Below are 19313 nucleotides of genomic sequence, written 5' to 3'. Positions count from 1 at the left end.
CTGGATCATGTGGGAAGAGGTGAGCAATTCAGGACCATCATGGTCCTCTTGTTTTTATTTTACTAGCCAAATAAGTGGATGGGGTATATAATTATGTATTTTAGTCAAAATTTTGAATTTCCCTTGAGAACAAATATTCGCTTGTTGTTGGTATTTTTTTTATCTTATATTGTTTGTTTTAGTTAGAATTACCACAAGAAAGACAAGTTTTACTACTAGAAGCAAGAAAATACCAAACATTGTGGTTTTATACAAAACAAAAGCAAGCTAATTTTAGCCTTAAAATGTCCAAAAAATAGGGATGGGGCTACTATTTCTTCTTTTCAGATTTGTCAATACTAAATGTTCTCATTTCGTAATTATAATAATTTTACTCATTTCTATTATGTAATTACACAAACTGTACATTTAAATTGATTTATTTTTTAATTCGCTAGCGACAAAAGTGGGTGGAGTATATCAGCATGCATTTTGCATATCATTTTAAACAGCTATTGTTTGCTCAATACACAATTTTGTATGATAAAAATAAAATGCTACATAAATGCTCGTATTTTGATAGACGTATAACTGAAATGTTTTTATTCGTGATGTAAGATTTTAAATGGAGGCCATTTTCCAATATGGCTACCAAAATGGCAGACATTTACAGTTTTGTTAACTTAGATGTATGCACTTAGTGAGATCACCATGAAACATATACTAGACTTACTAGTATAGTTGCATGAATATAGTCTATTTAGTCATTAGAAATACACAAAAATTAAGAACAATATCTTTTATTGAAAAACAGTCTCTATATATGTTGTTTGAATCAGTCCATAATAACATTTGTATATGATTTGTATTGAACAACTCGTCAATAATTCTTATACAGCATAGAATAATGACCTCTGGAAAAACTGTTTATGCCATAAAATTGCAAAATATTCCGCACGCAAAAAAATTCTGAATTGACAACATACACTACAAACATTTGCATTGCTTTTCAGTACTGTTGGAACTGAAAGAACCACATTCGGGTTGGCGCAAATGTTCAGTTGGTGTGGGGTGGGTTTTCTTCGCATTTACAGAAACACAGCATCTAATGTCAGCTTTTCTACAGACGAACCTCTTCGTAGAGCAGCCTTCATTAAAACAGTTTATTTGTAGAAACTAACTTCAAATTTATAAATTTTGCATAATTTAAGACATTTCTTCAAACTCAAGTAGAGACAAATTTCAGAGTGATGGCCACTGTCTAAAACGTTTGCATATGATAATTCAATATCCCATTAATTGTTATAAAAGAATTCAACGTCAAAATACTGGTAAACAATTATAAAACACAAAATAAAACTGTCAATATCATTTTTCTTCTAGAGTTCCTCATGTAAAAGGATTTAATGAGACATAATTCAAACTCCAACACTGAAAATTTAAGGTCGAGACCAGTCCTGTGGGACTTTTAAATTTTGCTCACTTCATTCAAAAATAATCTTTGGGCAGAAGTAAAGCCTACCTACATTTCTTCCACAATATGTCAAGAGTAAAGGCAAACTAGAGAACTTTTACCGCAGTTTAACTCAGTATTTTTAAAAAAGTCTAACTCAGCTCTCTTCTTTTTCAGAGGTAAATTCACTTTGAACAGCAAGATATCGCTTATCAAATGAAAAATTTCCACTTTTGTAGAATAAACTAGATCAAATAATAAGTCTTAAAAAAGTAAAAACTTTCTAGAAAAAAATGAATACATGTATAAGGAAAAAAGAATTTGGTCCCAGTGGGGCTCGAACCTATGCCCACTTGAAAATTTTAAGTCAAAGTAGGTTTATACTCTTAAAAAGGAGGTACACTATTATGGGTCTAATACCTTAAATATATCTTCCATTTTAGTGGTAGTACACATTCATTGGAGAGGTCATCAGACCTCTCCACTGTGCTTACGATGAAAACAAGACTGTTTCAAAGCAATATTATGACCGTACCTTTTTAGCTCACCTGAGCACGAAGTGCTAAAAGGTGAGCTGTAGTGATCGCCCTGTGTCTGTCGTCCGTCCGTCCGTCGTCAACAATTTGACTGTTAACACTCTAGAGGTCAAATTTTTGGCCCAAACTTAATGAAACTTGGTCAGAATGTTACCCTCAAGAAAATCTTGGACGAGTTCGATATTGGGTCATCTGGGGTCAAAAACTAGGTCACCAGGTCAAATCAAAGGAAAAGCTTGTTAACACTCTAGAGGTCACAATTTTGGCCCAATCTTAATGAAACTTGGTCAGAATGTTCCCCCTTAATAAAATCTTGGACGAGTTTGATATTGGGTCATCTGGGATCAAAAACTAGGTCACCAGGTCAAATCAAAGGAAAAGCTTGTTAACAATCTAGAGGTCACAATTTTGGCCCAATCTTAATGAAACTTGGTCAGGATGTTACACTCAATAAAATCTTGGACGAGTTCGATATTAGGTCATCTGGGGTCAAAAACTAGGTCACCAGGTCAAATCAAAGGAAAAGCTTGTTAACATTGTAGAGGCCGCATTTTTGACTGTATCTTCATGAAACTTGGTCAGATTGTTAATATTGATAATCTTAAGGTCCAGTTTGAATCTGGGTCATTTGGGAAGAAAAACTAGGTCACCAGGTCAAATCAAAGGAAATGCTAGTTTACACTGTAGAGGCCACATTTATGACCTTATCTTAATGAAACTTGGTCAGAATGTTAACCTTGATGATCTTTAGGTCAAGTTTAAATCTGGGTCAGGTGGAGTCAAAAACTAGGTCACTAGGTCAAATCAAAGGAAAAGCTTGTTACCCCCTAAAGGGGCCGTATTTATGGCTGTATCTTCATGAAACTTAGTCAAAATGTTAAACTTGATGATCTTTAGGACAAGTTCGAATCTGGGTCATGTCGGGTCAAAAACTAGGTCACCAGGTCAAATCAAAGGAAAAGCTATTTAACACTTTAGAGGCCACATTTATGACCATATCTTAATGAAACTTGGTCAGAATGTTAATCTTGATGATCTTTAGGTCAAGTTTAAATCTGGGTCAGGTGGGGTCAAAAACTAGGTCACTAGGTCAAATCAAAGGAAAAGCTGGTTAACACCATAGAGGCCATATTTATGACTGTATCTTCATGAAACTTAGTCAGAATATTAAACTTGATGATCTTTAGGACACGTTCGAATCTGGGTCATGTCGGGTCAAAAACTAGGTCACGGGGTCAAATCATAGGAATAGCTATTTAACACTTTAGAGGCCACATTTATGACCATATCTTAATGAAACTTGGTCAGAATGTTAATCTTAATGATCTTTAGGTCAATAGGTCAGGTGAGCGATACAGGGCCTTCATGGCCCTCTTGTTTAGCATAAGTAACTGTAACACAGTCTAAAATTGTCTGGATGCATACAAAATTAGAATTCAGTTATGAACCATTGTTAAAATTTTGCATATTAAAAAGAACTAAAATAATTACGACATAATGACATAAAATGATATTAACACATATTCTCCATATGCACAAATGCAAAAGAAAACTTTTTGATGCTACTGCGCTTTGAAAAAAAAAATCGTCCACAGCAACAGAGGCAATTCTTCTTTTGTACATGTCAGTTCCAAACTCCAACACAGTGTTACTTCCCCCTTATCGGTACAGTAGATTGTTTGACAATATTCCTGCGCGGAGGTTGGGGTTGGGTCAGTTCGGAAAATTCAGCTGTGCCAGGCTGAACACCACTAAATCCTGTTTTTCATTTCATACAAAATCCACTTACTTTATAAACAGGTTTTCAACATTTTCTAGCATATCAGATTTTCAGAGACTTACATTCCCATAAAGAACTACATTTGTATATAGCTACTGTAGAAAAACAAAAAGAAAAGGGGGTGTTTACTTTTATATAAGAAAAATGCAACACGCTGAATTTACTTGTTTTCGCTTCTTTCAATTTCTCTAGGCATTGTAACTAAAAATACAAACTTCAAGTAGGAGCTATCTATATTAGCTGTATATGAAGTTAACAGCATCAAAATACAAGGACTGAAAAAAATATTAAAATACCGTTTCCCGAAAAAGAGTTATTTGAGCTGAAAAAAATAATCCCGGATGAAATATTTGGGAAAAAAGGAGACAACTCCGCAAAGACTTTATGATAGGCTTAGGTGACTATTGACCTAGAACCTTGTGCAAACTACCCACTTTTTACCTCTAATCACGAAAAAAGCAAGCATACTTGCCACATGGATTAGCAACCTGAATACAAAACTATGTAAAGATCAAATAATTGATTGCCCTGGGGAAAGTAGGACAATTTTTGTGGTGAAATTTGTCAACAAACAGACGATTTTTTTGTAAAAAGTCAAAACCCACAGAATTTCACAAGGTGAAATATATTGAAAAGGCTACTGCTGGAAAGAGAACAGTCTCAACTACCCATACATATGCGTCAAAGTATGGGAAAAATATCTAGAAATATGAGAAAATCGAAGAAATAAATTTCGAGACTGTTAGTTGCATAACTGTGTAATGAGACATGGCAATTATTATAGATAGGTTACTTTTCCTTTGCACTGATAAAACATGGGCAGGATTAGGATTAAGAAACGGTCTTCACTCAAAAATTTCACTATGTAAACGGATTATTTCCCTTTTGTAAAGAAGGCTTAGGGTAAATCTCTAATTTCTCTTTTCGAGACATTAAATTGATACGCCTCATTTGTATCTAGCATTCGATAGGAACATGCTGATTTCGTTAGAATGCTAAGTGATACATACTGAAACGCGGTAGAGTAAAAGAAAACACGATGCTATTGAGAAAGGGCACGAGAAAAGGGAGAAAGATTAGCACCATTTATATTTGGACTACTTGTGATTGCTAGTGATCTGCCTGTAAGAAGCTCAGGCTCACACATTGTGCAAAGCAGCTGACCTCTCATTGACTTCATTTCTAAAGAAGTCACTTGTATTGTACTTAACTATAACTGTATTAGGTGTGTACTAAGACCAACACACAGTACTGCTTATAAACACAAACACGGTAGTTAGACACTATGAAGTAATTAGGCGTATTTTTAATATGCATTTAATTCTAACATTTATTTTCCTTTGAATATCTATTTTAACGTCAATTAAACTTGGAGATTTTGTTCAATATTTCGAAAGAACAAACAAAATGGTCAAGGTATATAATAAAACGGTCATTATAACAGTAGCTTGATTTGGGATGCTGCATTTGGCTATCATGGATTTTGCCAGGCCGGATTATACTCGGCGCTCGCTCACCACCTGTGATCGGACCTGGCAAAGTCTCCTCAAGCATATAGCATCTAAGATAAAGCTACTAATATAATAACCTTAATAGTGGTTTACACAGAAATTATATAACTTCACCTCTTATCTAACACTTCCATCAAACGTTTCATTTGTAAACTAGAAATTGTCACACAATGTGTCCATAGGACACAGATGCCTCCACATACTGTGTCATCCACAATATAGAAAAAAACTATCAAAGGGCCATAACTGCGGTAAAGATAGTCACAGAAAGAAAAACTCCCTTTATGGTCATCTGTACATCAAGCTTGATCATCGGTGAAAGTTTAGAGCAAATCAAGCTAATAGTATAGCGGGAATTTGACACACACGATTTTTCTCTATATTATTCCAAATAGCAAATACTATCATAAGGCCACAACTGCAGTAAAAATAGTCACAGAATATATTCCTTCCCTCATGGTCATCTACACATCAAGGATGTTTATCTGTGAAAGTTTGAAGCAAATCAAGCAAATAGTGTGGGAGGATTTAGTCAAACAAGATTTTTCTCTATATTCCACATAGCAAAACTATCAAAGGGCCATAACTGCGGTAAAACTAGTCACAGAAAAATTTCCTTCCTTTATGATCAACTACACATCAAGCTTGTTGATCTGTGAACGTTTTGAGTAAATCAGGCTAATAGTGTGGGAGCAGTTGGACACACAATATTTCATAAATTTGAGAAGTATAACTTACAGGCCTCAAAAGTGTTTGGAGGTCATAGCGTCTGCATTCATCTGATGGCGTAATTTTGAACAAAGGGTAGTAACTTTAAAAACACTCTAATCTATCAGTGTACTTAATTTTGATAAATCAAACTCGCATGAACTACCGGTATCTCAAAAATGAAATGTTTAATCTGATTGGGCACACTAAAGAGACTTGCATAGGTATTCTGTATAATAAAATACGATATTCTAAAATGCATAGTTATATACCCCACCCACCTTTACCCCACCCACCTTTTTGGCTCGTAAAATGAAAGTTTTTTTTTTTCATTGTACAAATGGTGTAATTGTTTTTCCTAAATGTGTACAATTATTGTAATACAAAAATAAGAGCACCTGGGTACCATGGTTCTAAATTATAATAAACTTTAAATAGGACCGGTCTCACAACATTTTGGGGCATTTTAGGGTTAAATTCGCAATCTTACAAAAATGCATTTTTATTAATTTTTCATTATAAAAAATGAAACTTACATTTCTTGTGTTGATTCAAATATAAAAAACGTATATAAATTTTATGAAATAAAAAATACTAACAACCGCAGTGAATATAAATGTGTCTAAAGCGAAATTCTAAATTTTGGCTAAAATGCATAGTTAGATACCCCACCCACTTCTTTGGCTAGTAAAATAAAAATAATTCAATTTTTTATTTCATAAATGGTGTAATTGTCTTTCCCAAATGTGTACAATAATTTTAATACAAAAATAAGAGCACCTGGGTACAATGGAGCTAAAAACAAATTTAAAATAGGACCCCTGCCCTAACATTTTGGGCCATTTTAAGGATAAAATTAGCATTTCATCTTATAAAAACGCATTTTTGTATTACTTTTTTACTATGAAAAATAAATCTCACCTTTCTTGCATTGATTCAAATAAAATTAACATACATAAAATAAAAAATACTAACAACCACAGCAAATAATGGGTCTAAAGCGAAATTCTAAATTTTGGCGGCCATCTTGGATTCTGAAAAACGTACTATGATTTCAGCCAATCACCTGGTAGATTCTAACACTTCAGCCATTCCTCTAAACATTTTTGGTGAAATTACGAGGGTCCTTTTTTGCACACAAATTTCCCCAGATACTAGACTAATAAACATCACAATACATTTGAAAATTAGTCTCTTTAGGATCAGCTGGTCTGATCTTGTGAATTTTATCACATGGTATTTCCAGTTTGGGAATAATTGCTTCCTTATCCATCAAAAAGTGAAGTGGTTTGTTGCTGTACTCATGGTTCAAACATCGATTTTATGACAAGCAAGAGATTTTCAAAAAAGTAATCAACTTATTTCCATATTATTTCATAAATGAAGAAATTGATCCAGGCACTTAATCATGAAGTAGTTCAAAATGAGTATTCATTGTTCCGCCTACTATAGATTTCCCACATTCAAGGAGGCAGAGCAGTTGCCAAAACAGGGACTGCATACAAAAATTAGTGTGTTCTATATAATGACCGGATCATGTATATAAATATCAAATTGTCTTTTTTATCCCCCGCCGATAAAATCGGGAGGGGGGTATTGAAATGGCGTTGTCAGTCCATGCCTCCTTCAGCAGCCATTTCTCAGTAACACTACTGGATGCACATGCCATTAAAAGGGTCATGAAATTGGCCTTAATTTTTTCAAACGTTTTTAACAGAGTTTTAACAGGCCACCATTAAAATTCACCCATTAGTTCTTTCTATTTAATGGGATTTTCATGACCATAGTTTTAATGCCATACATTAAAAAGCCATGAAATGAGTATATTAAAACCCTGGTAAAATATACCTTGTTAAAATGACTTTGATGGCCATGAAAAAGCTGCTTAAAGTAAACCATTAAAATAAGTTAACAGGCTCCTTAAAACTCCATGAAAATTTTTAATTGGCATGAAATTAATGTGCCATTAAAAAAATACCCCTTAATTCCACATTAATTAGTAAGAACTAATGGGGCCATTAATTTTTTTAATACTCTGTTAATGGCTGTTAATTATTAAAAAAGTGATTAATGGTCTCATTAAATATGTCATATTCAATTTTAATGGGTTCGTAATATTTAAATGGTATATCAAATTAAGGGCCATGAAAATTTGCCATCAGAATTAAACATCTTAAGATAATCAACTTCATATTGATATTTGCCGTATTGATTTAAACTACGTATTACTACACATGTGATAGTATCTATACATATGTACTGTTTTGTAAAATGCTAAAAGAATATTTGTTTCTTCTTTTTTCTCTCATTATTTTGTAATGTAAACACATGTAACAGCCTCGTACAAACATTTGTCATATTGTATTCTGTCATGTGTTCATATAAAATGAGAAAATAAATGGATATTATATTGTATTGTGTTGTACTGAGAAGGGTTTACAGGTACTGGTTTAATAGATCAAGTGACCATGTGGGTAGTTAGTTTTAATTGGTACAGAGATTAGGCATCAGGTGTATTTTAAAAGCCACTGTTGATGACAATGTCAGCACACAATGGGCAATCACAATTTAGCTCTACTTTAGTACTTTGTGCTCAGCTGCATGCACTTAAACAGCTAAGAGCAAATGTTTGAGGGATTGCATCACAAGTAGTTTCCCCCTCCCCAATCAAGCGTACCACACTCTTTGATTCATTGAAGCGAAAAAGCGATTGATCTGCCCATGCCCCAAATTAATGTAACTCAGACTGTAAATCTTCACAATCATGTGTACTGTTCACTTCTCTATAAACCTTTGTTTCTACTCAAGGATTGAAAAAATTGAAAATCTAAATTGGTTTGAACACATTTTATAATGTAAATTCCTTACCCCACCCATTTTCTTATACAAATGCTGATTATTTGGACAGGAAAAACAAAAAACAGACAAAGTGGCATGCATCAATACGTATTTACTCTTACCAAAATAATGTAGACTGATGTTATCAAATAAAGTAATATGTTTTCATCCGACTTTCATTGAAATAAATCCGATTTTTTTGTAGGATCACAATTTGGCAAACATTTGAAAAAAATGGCGTAACTGCATCAAGGGGAAATAACTTTAATGCAACTAAATATAACATCATGATATATTATAGACGATGTGTGCGTAGCATGTATTTATTGTGATTAAAGTCTATTTTAGAACAATATGGGACTGGAATTATAAGCATTCAATGGGAGTGCAAGTCAAAAACCAAAAAATGAAAATATACGAATCACATTTTACAGAATGGTGGATTTAATGGGCATCAAATTGCTGTTAAGGGTCATTAAGTTTACTCTTAAATGAATCGTACAGAACCTGAACATTTAATGGGCATTAAATCAAATTTAAGGGCCATTAATAATCCTGTTAAATTCAAAATATACAGAATTTCACTATTTTTTCAAAGCCATTAACTTTTTTAGCTACCAAACTAAATATTTTATGGCATGATTCATGGTCAAAAATGGGTGTTTTAATGGTATTTTAACATGTAACCCATTAATATTGTGAAACCTATTAAATAAAGTGATGCAAGAATTAATGGGGTTAATTAACGGTTTTTCCTATTTTAATGGGTATTTTACAGGGTTTTAAGCCATGTTTAATTGTATGTGCATCCAGTAGTGTAACTAGTAGGCAGAATTTCATGAAACTTGAAATAAACATGAACCAACATTAATGAAAAATGCCCAAAAATGTCTGTCCCCAGCCATTTCTCAGTAACTATCAGGTAGAATTTCATGAAACTTGAAGTAAACCTGAACCAACATACTGCGATGATGCCCGTCAGGTTTTTTGTTTTGATTGGTCAGTTTCCCTTAGAGTTATTGCCCTTGCTTTAATGAAATATGCCTAAAAATGTCCGTCCGCAGCCATTTCTCAGTGACTAGCAGGTAGAATTTCATGAAACTTGAAATAAACATGAACCAGCATACTGCGATGATGCCCGTCAAGTTTTTTTAGAGTCAATTTCCCTTAGAGATATTGCCCTTTAGTTGTTTAAAAATCCACAGATTTGTACATAAACCAACCAATTGGTAGAATTTTATTAAACTTTATTCATTCTTTTCCATGAACATTTATTATAAACATGTGAAGTTGTGTACCCACACCTGGTCACACCCCCTCTACCCGCCCCCCCCCCCCCAAAAAAAAATCATTCCTTTTTATTATTTGTTTTCAAGCCTTCCATGACTATTTATCAACATTTTTAATTTTTTGGTTGTTTCTGTAATTATAATATGTGTGGTTAGCTTTTAAATTAATGTTTATTTACTATTTATATAATTATAAGTAGATCTATCGTTAATTCTCGCTTATGCTTCACATGTATACTTCAAAATTTGTCATGTAGATATGTTGGGTTTTATTTTTTTTTCTCTACTTCATATTGAAGAAATATGTTTTCGATAAATACCCGCCGTATCATTATGATCCGTATCTATATGTACATTAATACAAACATATTCTATATTTGCGCTTTTTGTCACGTTGACGTTCGCGTCCAAACGGACGTGACGTCGTTTGTATTGTACGTTGTTATTTCTGACGAAGACATAAAGGTCGAAACTAGTCAAGAATGTGTTGTCTTGGTCATTTTAAATCTTTTTGATCTATTTATAAACATGCAAATTTGTACCATTCCCCCACCTCACTCTCCACTCAGTCATGCCCACCACCCTGATCATGCATTCCCCCCCCCCCCCCCCCCCCCCCCCCCCCCCCCCCATTTTTTTTTTCATTTTTAATTTTCCATCAACATGTGAAGTTCTGTACCCTCACCCAGACACCCCCGCTGCCATTCACCCCCAGCCCCACCCCCCAAAAAAGCATTCATTTTCTGTTAAAAGGATTTTGACTAATGAAATTATTTGCTTCTTAGTAACATCCTTAACTTTTTGCAAGGGGGAAAGAACTGACCAGTCAAGTCCTTCCCCACACCTGACAGATATTAAATAGTAATGGCAATCAAACAGAAGTTAAAAAATTTGATTTGACAAAAAAAAAAAAAAAAATTAAAGTTACAAAAAAAGAAACATACAGGTTTATTCAAATGAAAACCAATACCTGTTTCATCTGAAATTTAAATGGAAAATGAATAGACACTTGTATCCCAAATAACAATACCGAAAGAATCCAGTACTTGAAGGGAAAACTTGACTAGGGGGAAAGAACTGACTAGTCAGTTTTTTTCCCTGGGGAAAAATCTGACTAACTAGTCAGTTTCTTTCCCTATCAGAAAACTTATTCCAAGGGGGGGGGGGGGGGGGGGGGGGGAGAAAAACTGACTAGTCAGTTTTTTTCCCCGGGGGAAAGAATTGACTAGTCAGTTTTTCCCCGGGGAAAGAACTGACTGGGGGAAAAACTGGGCTGTTACACCGGATATATTGTTTTGCCATTCCTCACCACAAACCCTTCCGGCGGGGTATACCAATTCATCAAATTTATTTGTTCTTCTTTTTAATGCAAGCTGTACTTTCATAGTTCAAGTTATACCTTTCTGGGCATTCCACTCTTTGTAATATCTCCAAGATTTTAATGCAGCATTAACCAGAAAGTGCACTTATTGTTGATAAAATTTTTCCTTCAAAATGTAAACTGGAGTTCAATTACTTCTACTGGTTTAAAAATAAACCAGTGTGCACTTACTATACTATTTTAATGATTTTGTGTACAAGCAATGTCGGCCACACCTCCCAGGGAAATTCAAATTCATATTTTAAACTTTTTTTCTGAAAGTCACCTTTACAAAATAAAAAAAGAAACAGAGTTTTAATAAGATATTGTAAAAAGTCACTATGTACAACTCTGCAAATTAAAAGAATATATATCTTACTACTGATTTAAGGTAATTTCAAAGAAGGGTATCCTTTGTGGTTTAGTTTACTGGAGACGGAAATGTCACTGATTGATGAAAAGGGGCGTTTTAACTATAAGTCGGTTGCAGATACACTGGTTGACCTTCTAATTTGCGCTCCGTTTCAGCAAACTTAATTGCAAATTAGAAAGTCAATAAATGATCTATAACCTATACATATATTTTCCAGTGGTAAACAACCAGAAAGTTGTTTAAAATGTTTTCTGTATTATATGCATGAACATTCCAAATTAACATTTTGAAGGATGCCTAGAGTGATTTCCACAGCTATCCATGGAAATGTTTGCAAGTACTCTAGACAAATTATGTAATACGTAGCGTTTCTATACTTACTTTCCATTTACTTTACCTACTTTCCATGGAAATTTTGCATTTGTCCAGTTTTTAGCTCACCTGTCACATAGTGACAAGGTGAGCTTTTGTGATCGCGCAGCGTCCGTCGTCCGTGCGTGCGTCCGTCCGTGCGTAAACTTTTGCTTGTGACCACTCTAGAGGTCACATTTTTCATGGGATCTTTATGAAAGTTGGTCAGAATGGTCACCTTGATGATATCTAGGTCAAGTTCGAAACTGGGTTACGTGCGGTCAAAAACTAGGTCAGTAGGTCTAAAAATAGAAAAACCTTGTGACCGCTCTAGAGGCCATATTTTTCAATGGATCTTCATGAAAATTGGTGAGAATGTTCACCTTGAAGATATCTAGGTCAAGTTCGAAACTGGGTCAACTGCGGTCAAAAACTAGGTCAGTAGGTCAAATAATAGAAAATCCTTGTGACCTCTCTAGTGGTCATATCTTTCATGGGATCAGCATGAAAATTGGTCAGAATGTTCATCTTGATGATATCTAGATCAAGTTCGAAACTGGGTCACGTTCGGTCCTAAACTAGGTCAGTATGTCAAATAATAGAAAAACCTTGTGACCTCTGTAGAGGCCGTATTTTTTATGGGATCTTTATGAAAATTGATGAGAATGTTTATCTTGATGATATCTATGTCAAGTTCGAAACTTGGTCAACTGCGGTCAAATAATAGAAAATCCTTGTGACCTCTCTAGAGGTCATATTTTTCATGTGATCTGCATGAAAATTGGTCAGAATGTTCATCTTGATGATATCTAGGTCAGGTTCGAAACTGGGTCACGTCCGGTTCAAAACTAGGTCAGTATGTCAAATAATAGAAAAACGTTGTGACCTCTCTAGAGGCCGTATTTTTCATGGGATCTGCATGAAAATTGATGAGAATGTTTATCTTGATGATATCTATGTTAAGTTCGAAACTAGGTCAACTGCGGTCAAAAACTAGGTCAGTAGGTCAAATAATAGAAAATCCTTGTGACCTCTCTAGAGGTCATATTTTTCATGTGATCTGCATGAAAATTGGTCAGAATGTTCATCTTGATGATATCTAGGTCAGGTTCGAAACTGGGTCATGTCCGGTCCAAAACTAGGTCAGTAGGTCAAACAATAGAAAAACCTTGTGACCTCTCTAGAGGTCATTTTTTTCAATGGATCTGCATGAAAATTGGTCAGATTGTTCATCTTGATAATATCTAGAACAAATTTGAAACTGGGTCACATGCGATCAAAAACTAGGTCAGTAGGTCAAATAATAGAAAAACCTTGTGACCACTCTATAGGCCATATTTTTCATGGGATCTGTATGAAAGTTGGTCTGAATGTTCATCTTGATGATATCTAGGTCAAGTTTGAAACCAGGTCAACTGCTGTCAAAAACTAGGTCACTAGGTCTAAACATAGAAAAACCTTTTGACCTCTCTAGAGGCCATATTTTTCAATGGATCTTCATGAAAATTGGTGAGAATGTTCACCTTGATGATATCTAGATCAAGTTCGAAACTGGGTCACATGCGGTCAAAAAATAGGTCAGTAGGTCTAAAAATAGAAAAACTTTGTGACCTCTCTGGAGGCCATGTTTTTCATGAGATCTTCATGAAAATTGGCGAAAATGTTCACCTTGATGATATCTAGGTCATGTACAAAACTGGGTCACATGCCTTTAAAAACTAGGTAATTATGTAAAATAATAGCAAAACCTTGTGACCTCTCTAGAGGCCATATTTTTCAATGGATCTTCATGAAAATTGGTCAGAATTTTTATCTTGATTATATCTAGATCAAATTCAGAACTAGGTCAACTGAGCTCAAAAACTAGGTCACTATGTCAAATAATAGAAAAAACGACGTCATACTCAGTTCATGTGGGGACAGGTGAGTGATTCAGGACCATCATGGTCCTCTTGTTTCCTGAGTCATCTTTGCAAGCAAAACATTATTCCCCACATGCTCCCTAATAGCTTTCACTTATTATATAAGTGTAACTAGATGTTATTCAGATAAATTGAATCGATGCTTTGACCTCAAAGGTCATGGGCACATTGGGGGTTTCTTTGCAAATTTAATGTTATTTAAGATCCATTTTTACTATATGATATTGTGACCAAACTTTCTTGGAAACGGTTGTATAGATGGTATGTGTTTTGGTCACAGGGGCCATGGTCAAGGATGCTGCTACTGAAAATAAAGAAAATGTTTTTGCTCAATAAACTTCACTAAGGGATAGGGTTACTGTGTCCAAACTTGGAATATAGGAAGCTTGCATGGAGACCATGGCTTTAGATGTTAGGTTGCTTAGATCAAAATCTAGAACATTGTTACTAAAAAAAGAAAAGTGGTACTTCAGTTAGGAATGAGGTAAGTAGACCAAACTTGGTAAACAGAAAGCTTTCAATCAAGACCAATTATTTTGTCTCATTTTAAGTAGCATAGAAAAGTGGTTTCCATTATTAATTTAGGATTAAGTATCTTTCAAAAAGACTACAATTCCATTGCATTTAAATGCTTATTGCAGGCAGAGAATGTGTCATCAAAAGTAAAACTTTTAATATCCTGTTCGCCATGGTATACCAATTCTTGGAATTTGTCAAAAAGTTCAAGGTATCACTTAGAGGTATTTTATTGCTATGATTTTTTTTTCAGGGAACTTCTGTTAAAGAGAGGGTAGAGCAGTATGCCAATTCCAGCAAAACTGAAACACAAAGACAGCCAGGGAGTTATCCCCATGAACAGAATACAAAGGACATTCAGACAGAATCTGGCAACAATAGGCAGAATAAGCCAGAAGGTGATGTAAAACATGTAAGTAGTACAAGCAGCAAATGCTCTAAGCAGCAATGAAACTCTACTTTTCAATGTCTGTCAATCATTATTGAGTATTTTGATAAGAAATGAACCATTATCTGATGAACTAGATTTCTCTTGAAATGTGTATTTCAAACATTTTGAAAAAAATGACATGTTCTATATTATGAAAGAAGCAAAACTACCTAGCAGAACACAATAATCAGTATATTATAGATATGCGACTTGCATGCAGACCACTATCTATTCGATTCTGAAGTTTTATGTGCCAATACACACCATCAAATAAAAAACTGCATCATAAGCCATCCCACTTTAAGCTCAATAGGAAGATCGCAGGCCTATAAATCGTGGGTTCGTGAGTTTGATCCCAGTGTAAGGCGTATGTTCTCTGTTGCAATTTGACAGCACATTATCATCTCTGAAACCATTCAGCCTCCACCTCTGATTCATGTGGGAATGTTGGCAGTTACTTGTGAAGAACAGATTTGTACTGTTAATGAATCCAGGAACACTGAAATACTGTTGAAAAATGGCACAAAACCCAAAACAAATGAACAAGCAAGAACAATTTTAATACATATGCTATCTGGTACCCATTACAATTGTAAGAATTGCATATTTTACAAATTTTTAACTGAATATTTACAAATATATGTACCTTACCAACTACTCTGGGAACTAAGAGAAGCTAAGGCCTAAAAAAATAATTGTTTGTATCCGGTGACATGTTCAAAACAATTAGGTTAGGAAGGTCGGTTTTTAGCTCACCAGAGCACAAAGTTTATTGTGACCTGTCATTGTCCAGCGTGCGTCGTCCGTCAACATTTGCCTTGTGAACATGCTAGAGGCCACATTTGTGAAACAATCTTTATGAAACTTGACCAGAATGTTAGTCTTGATGATCTCTAGGTCAAGTTTGAAACTGGGATATGCGGGGTCAAAAACTAGGTCAGTAGGACAGATCAAAGGAAAAGCTTGTGAACACGCTAGAGACCACGTTTGTGAACCAAACTTTATGAAACTTGGTCTGAATGTTAGTCTTGATGATTTTTAGGTCAAGTTTGAAACTGGGTCATGTGGGGTCAAAACCTGGGTCAGTAGGTCAGGTCAAAGGAAAAGCTTGTGAACACTCTAGAGACCACATTTGTAACCCAGTCTTTATGAAACTTGGTCAGAATGTTATTCTTGAAGATCTCTAGGTCAAGTTGGAATCTGGGTCAGATGGGGTCAAAAACTAGGTCAGTAGGTTAGATCAATGGAAAAGCTTGTGAACACTCTAGAGACTAAAAATTGTGACCCTATCTTTGTGAAACTTAATCAGAATGTTAGTCTTGATGATCTCTAGGTCAAGTTTGAATCTGGGTGATGTTGGGTCAAAAACTAGGTCAGTATGTCAGATCAATGGAAAAGCTTGTGAACACTCTAGAGACCACATTTCTAACCCAAACCGCCTCGGTAGCCTAGTGGTAGAGGGTCCGCTTCGAGTGCGGGAGATTGTGGGTTCGATCCCCGGCCGCGTCATACCAAAGACGTAAATCATGGTACTAGTAGCTTCTTCGCTTGGTGCTCAGCATTAAGAGGATAGTGCTAGGACTGGTCAGCCCGATGTCAGTATAATAAGACTGGGTGGGGTATCATGCCACGTGTCTACGGCGTGATATTCCAGTGAGGCAGCACTATAAAGTTGGGCATTGTGCTCACTGCTACAAGTAGACACCGTCTTTATGACTGAAAAATTGTTGAAAAAGACGTTAAACCCGAACACAAACACACACACACACACATTTGTAACCCAATTTTTATGAAACTTGGTCAGAATGTTTGTCTTGATGATCTCAAGGTCAATTTTGAAACTGGGTCATGTTGGGTCAAAAACTAGGTCACCCGGTCAAATCAAAGGAAAAGCTTGTGAACACTCTAGAGGCTCCAGTTGTGACCCAATATTTATGAAACTTAGTCAGAAAGTTTGTCTTTGATTTCTACGTCAAGCTTGAATCTGGGTCATGTGGGGTCAAAGTCTAGGTCACCTGGTCAAATCAAAGGAAAAGCTTGTGAACACTTTAGAGGCCACAGTTGTGACGCAATCTTTATGAAACTGGGTCAGAATGTTTGTCTTCAACTTTTCTAGGTAAAATTTGAATCTGGGTCATGTGGGGTCAAAAACTAGGTCACCTTAGGCCAGATCAAAGGAAGATCTTTTCAACACTCTAGAGACCACAATTTGAGTTTGAACCTCATGAGAAATAGTCAGAATGTTTTTATTTTTGATACTCTATAGGTCAAGTTCGAATCTGTGTCATGTGGGGTAAAAAACTAGGTCACCTGGTCAAATCAAAGGAAAAGCTTGTGAACACTCTAGAGGCCACAGTTGTAACAAAATCTTGATGATCTTTAGGTCAAGTTCGACTCTTTGTCATGTGGGGTCAAAAACTAGGTCTGGTCAGTAGGCCAGATCAACTCTGGTGAGCGATAAATAGGGCCATCATGGCCGTCTTGTTTTTATTAAGTGGGACTTTTTGGAAATTATTTTTGTGTCAAAGAAGAATGCAAATAAGGAGGTTATGCTTTTAAAACATCAGTAAGTTGATTTCTAACATCACTGACCATGTTTAAAGTTTAAAAAGTGCTATTTCGCGACTTCTTGTTAACAAATTAGAGAAAACTAGAAGAGGAACTATCCTTACAATCTAGGATGGACTGAGGAACACTGATAAGTCAGCAACCATTTCGCGTACACTCTAAACCAAGACCAGAATTTGATAAAAGACATTGTGTCCGAAATCATTCGTCCTCCACCTCTGATAATTTATGTGGGGAAGTTTGCAGTTACTTGCAGAGAACAGGTTTGTACTGGTACAGAATCCAGGAACACTGGTTAGGTTAACTGCCCGCCGTACATGACTGAAATACTGTTGAAAACAAGCGTTAAACCCAAAACAAACAAACAAAAACCCTACCAGAGTAGAAGATGGGTTTAGGTTTTCAGTTTTGAGGGTTTTTGTTGATGTCACCTCCTTCTATGACTCACTACACCAGCGATGGCGCTGGGATACTGGGATAAATTTTCTTGTAGCCGGGGTTTTAGCCAAATCTTATTACCTTTAGCCCAGAATTGTAGCCAACATTGCAGATAGAAATATATATATATATATTGTATATATTATGCACATATTTTTAATATTTAATATCTATTTTAAACTATACATTATATATATACACAACACATCACATTGCAGTGTTTTTTCCCCACTTATTTGGGAATGGGGCCGGGGCCTTTACAGTTGGGGAAAAATGTGTCATAAAACGCCTAAATTGGGAATTGATAATAGTCATATTTTCTATTTAAATGTCATATTTAAAACAAAAAATGGTCATAAAATTTTTCGTTATGCATTTTAAGCATTTTGTCTTGTGCTTCAAGGTTTCAAGGTACAGTCTTGTTTGAAAAAGTTGAAAAAAGTAAGAAGAATTTAACTTTGGGAATTTTAGCTTAGAAATTGGGGAAAAACAATCATACTATTTACCATTGGGATTGGGGCCCAATTTCGGCCCCAAATTGACCAGAAAAAAGCACTGCATTGGATAGCTCATGCAACCTTGGTTAAGCAGAAAGGAGTACTTGCTACTTTGAATATGGAGAATGACGTTTTTCACAGTTCTAAGCAATTAACATGAACTTTATTACACTTAATAACATAAAATTTCATTTTCAATTGATCACACGTCCATGCACTTCTGAGAATAGGTCGTGCCAAAAGAGGCGCTTTATTTTGCAAGCTACCAATTAATTATCGCATATATTAATCCAACAGCTGATTTGTTCACCCATTCAATTATCTTTAAACAAATATACAGTTGAGTCACTCATGTCAAACACAGTGATTTACAAGCTGTATATTCGCACCGCCTGGCTGATGTGTGACAGATTTTAACCTTTACAAACCTGGATAATCATTATGGAAATGCGCCTTGTCGTGCATATAGAGAAGATAAGAAAACCATCCTGCGATTGTAAACAAAAAAACAAAATGATTAAGATTGTGGTGAAAAAAATGCTTCCCTGAGAGTTTACAACAAATTTAAAGTGCATGATTATTAAGTTGCCCGTCTCTAGATTTGCCATGGAATTCTATGGAAATCCATGGAAAATATTCCATGGAGTATTCGGACTGCCAATTTACATAATCTTTTTATGAAAAAAAAATATAAAAAATCCGTGGAGTTCCATGGATTTCAATGGAATGCCACAGGGTTCTGTGGAAATCCATGGCTTTCCATG

The 19313-nt window shown here is 35.2% G+C and overlaps 1 protein-coding gene across 1 annotated transcript in view; it reads left to right on the top strand.

Annotated features, from left to right (window-relative positions):
* LOC128555002 (uncharacterized) overlaps positions 1-15067 on the top strand; it is a gene marked incomplete at its 5' end in the record, with an annotated part of 52041 nt that extends 36974 nt beyond the window's left edge. Inside the window, one exon of the mRNA XM_053536346.1 lies at positions 14870-15067. Coding sequence (XP_053392321.1) covers positions 14870-15067 — 198 coding nt within the window. The remainder of the gene's footprint in view (positions 1-14869) is intronic.
* Positions 15068-19313: the final 4246 nt, after the last annotated feature.

This window comes from Mercenaria mercenaria, unplaced genomic scaffold (genome assembly GCF_021730395.1).
Source record: "Mercenaria mercenaria strain notata unplaced genomic scaffold, MADL_Memer_1 contig_933, whole genome shotgun sequence".
Lineage (NCBI taxonomy): Eukaryota > Metazoa > Mollusca > Bivalvia > Venerida > Veneridae > Mercenaria > Mercenaria mercenaria.
This window is presented reverse-complemented; position numbering and strand designations above follow the sequence as displayed.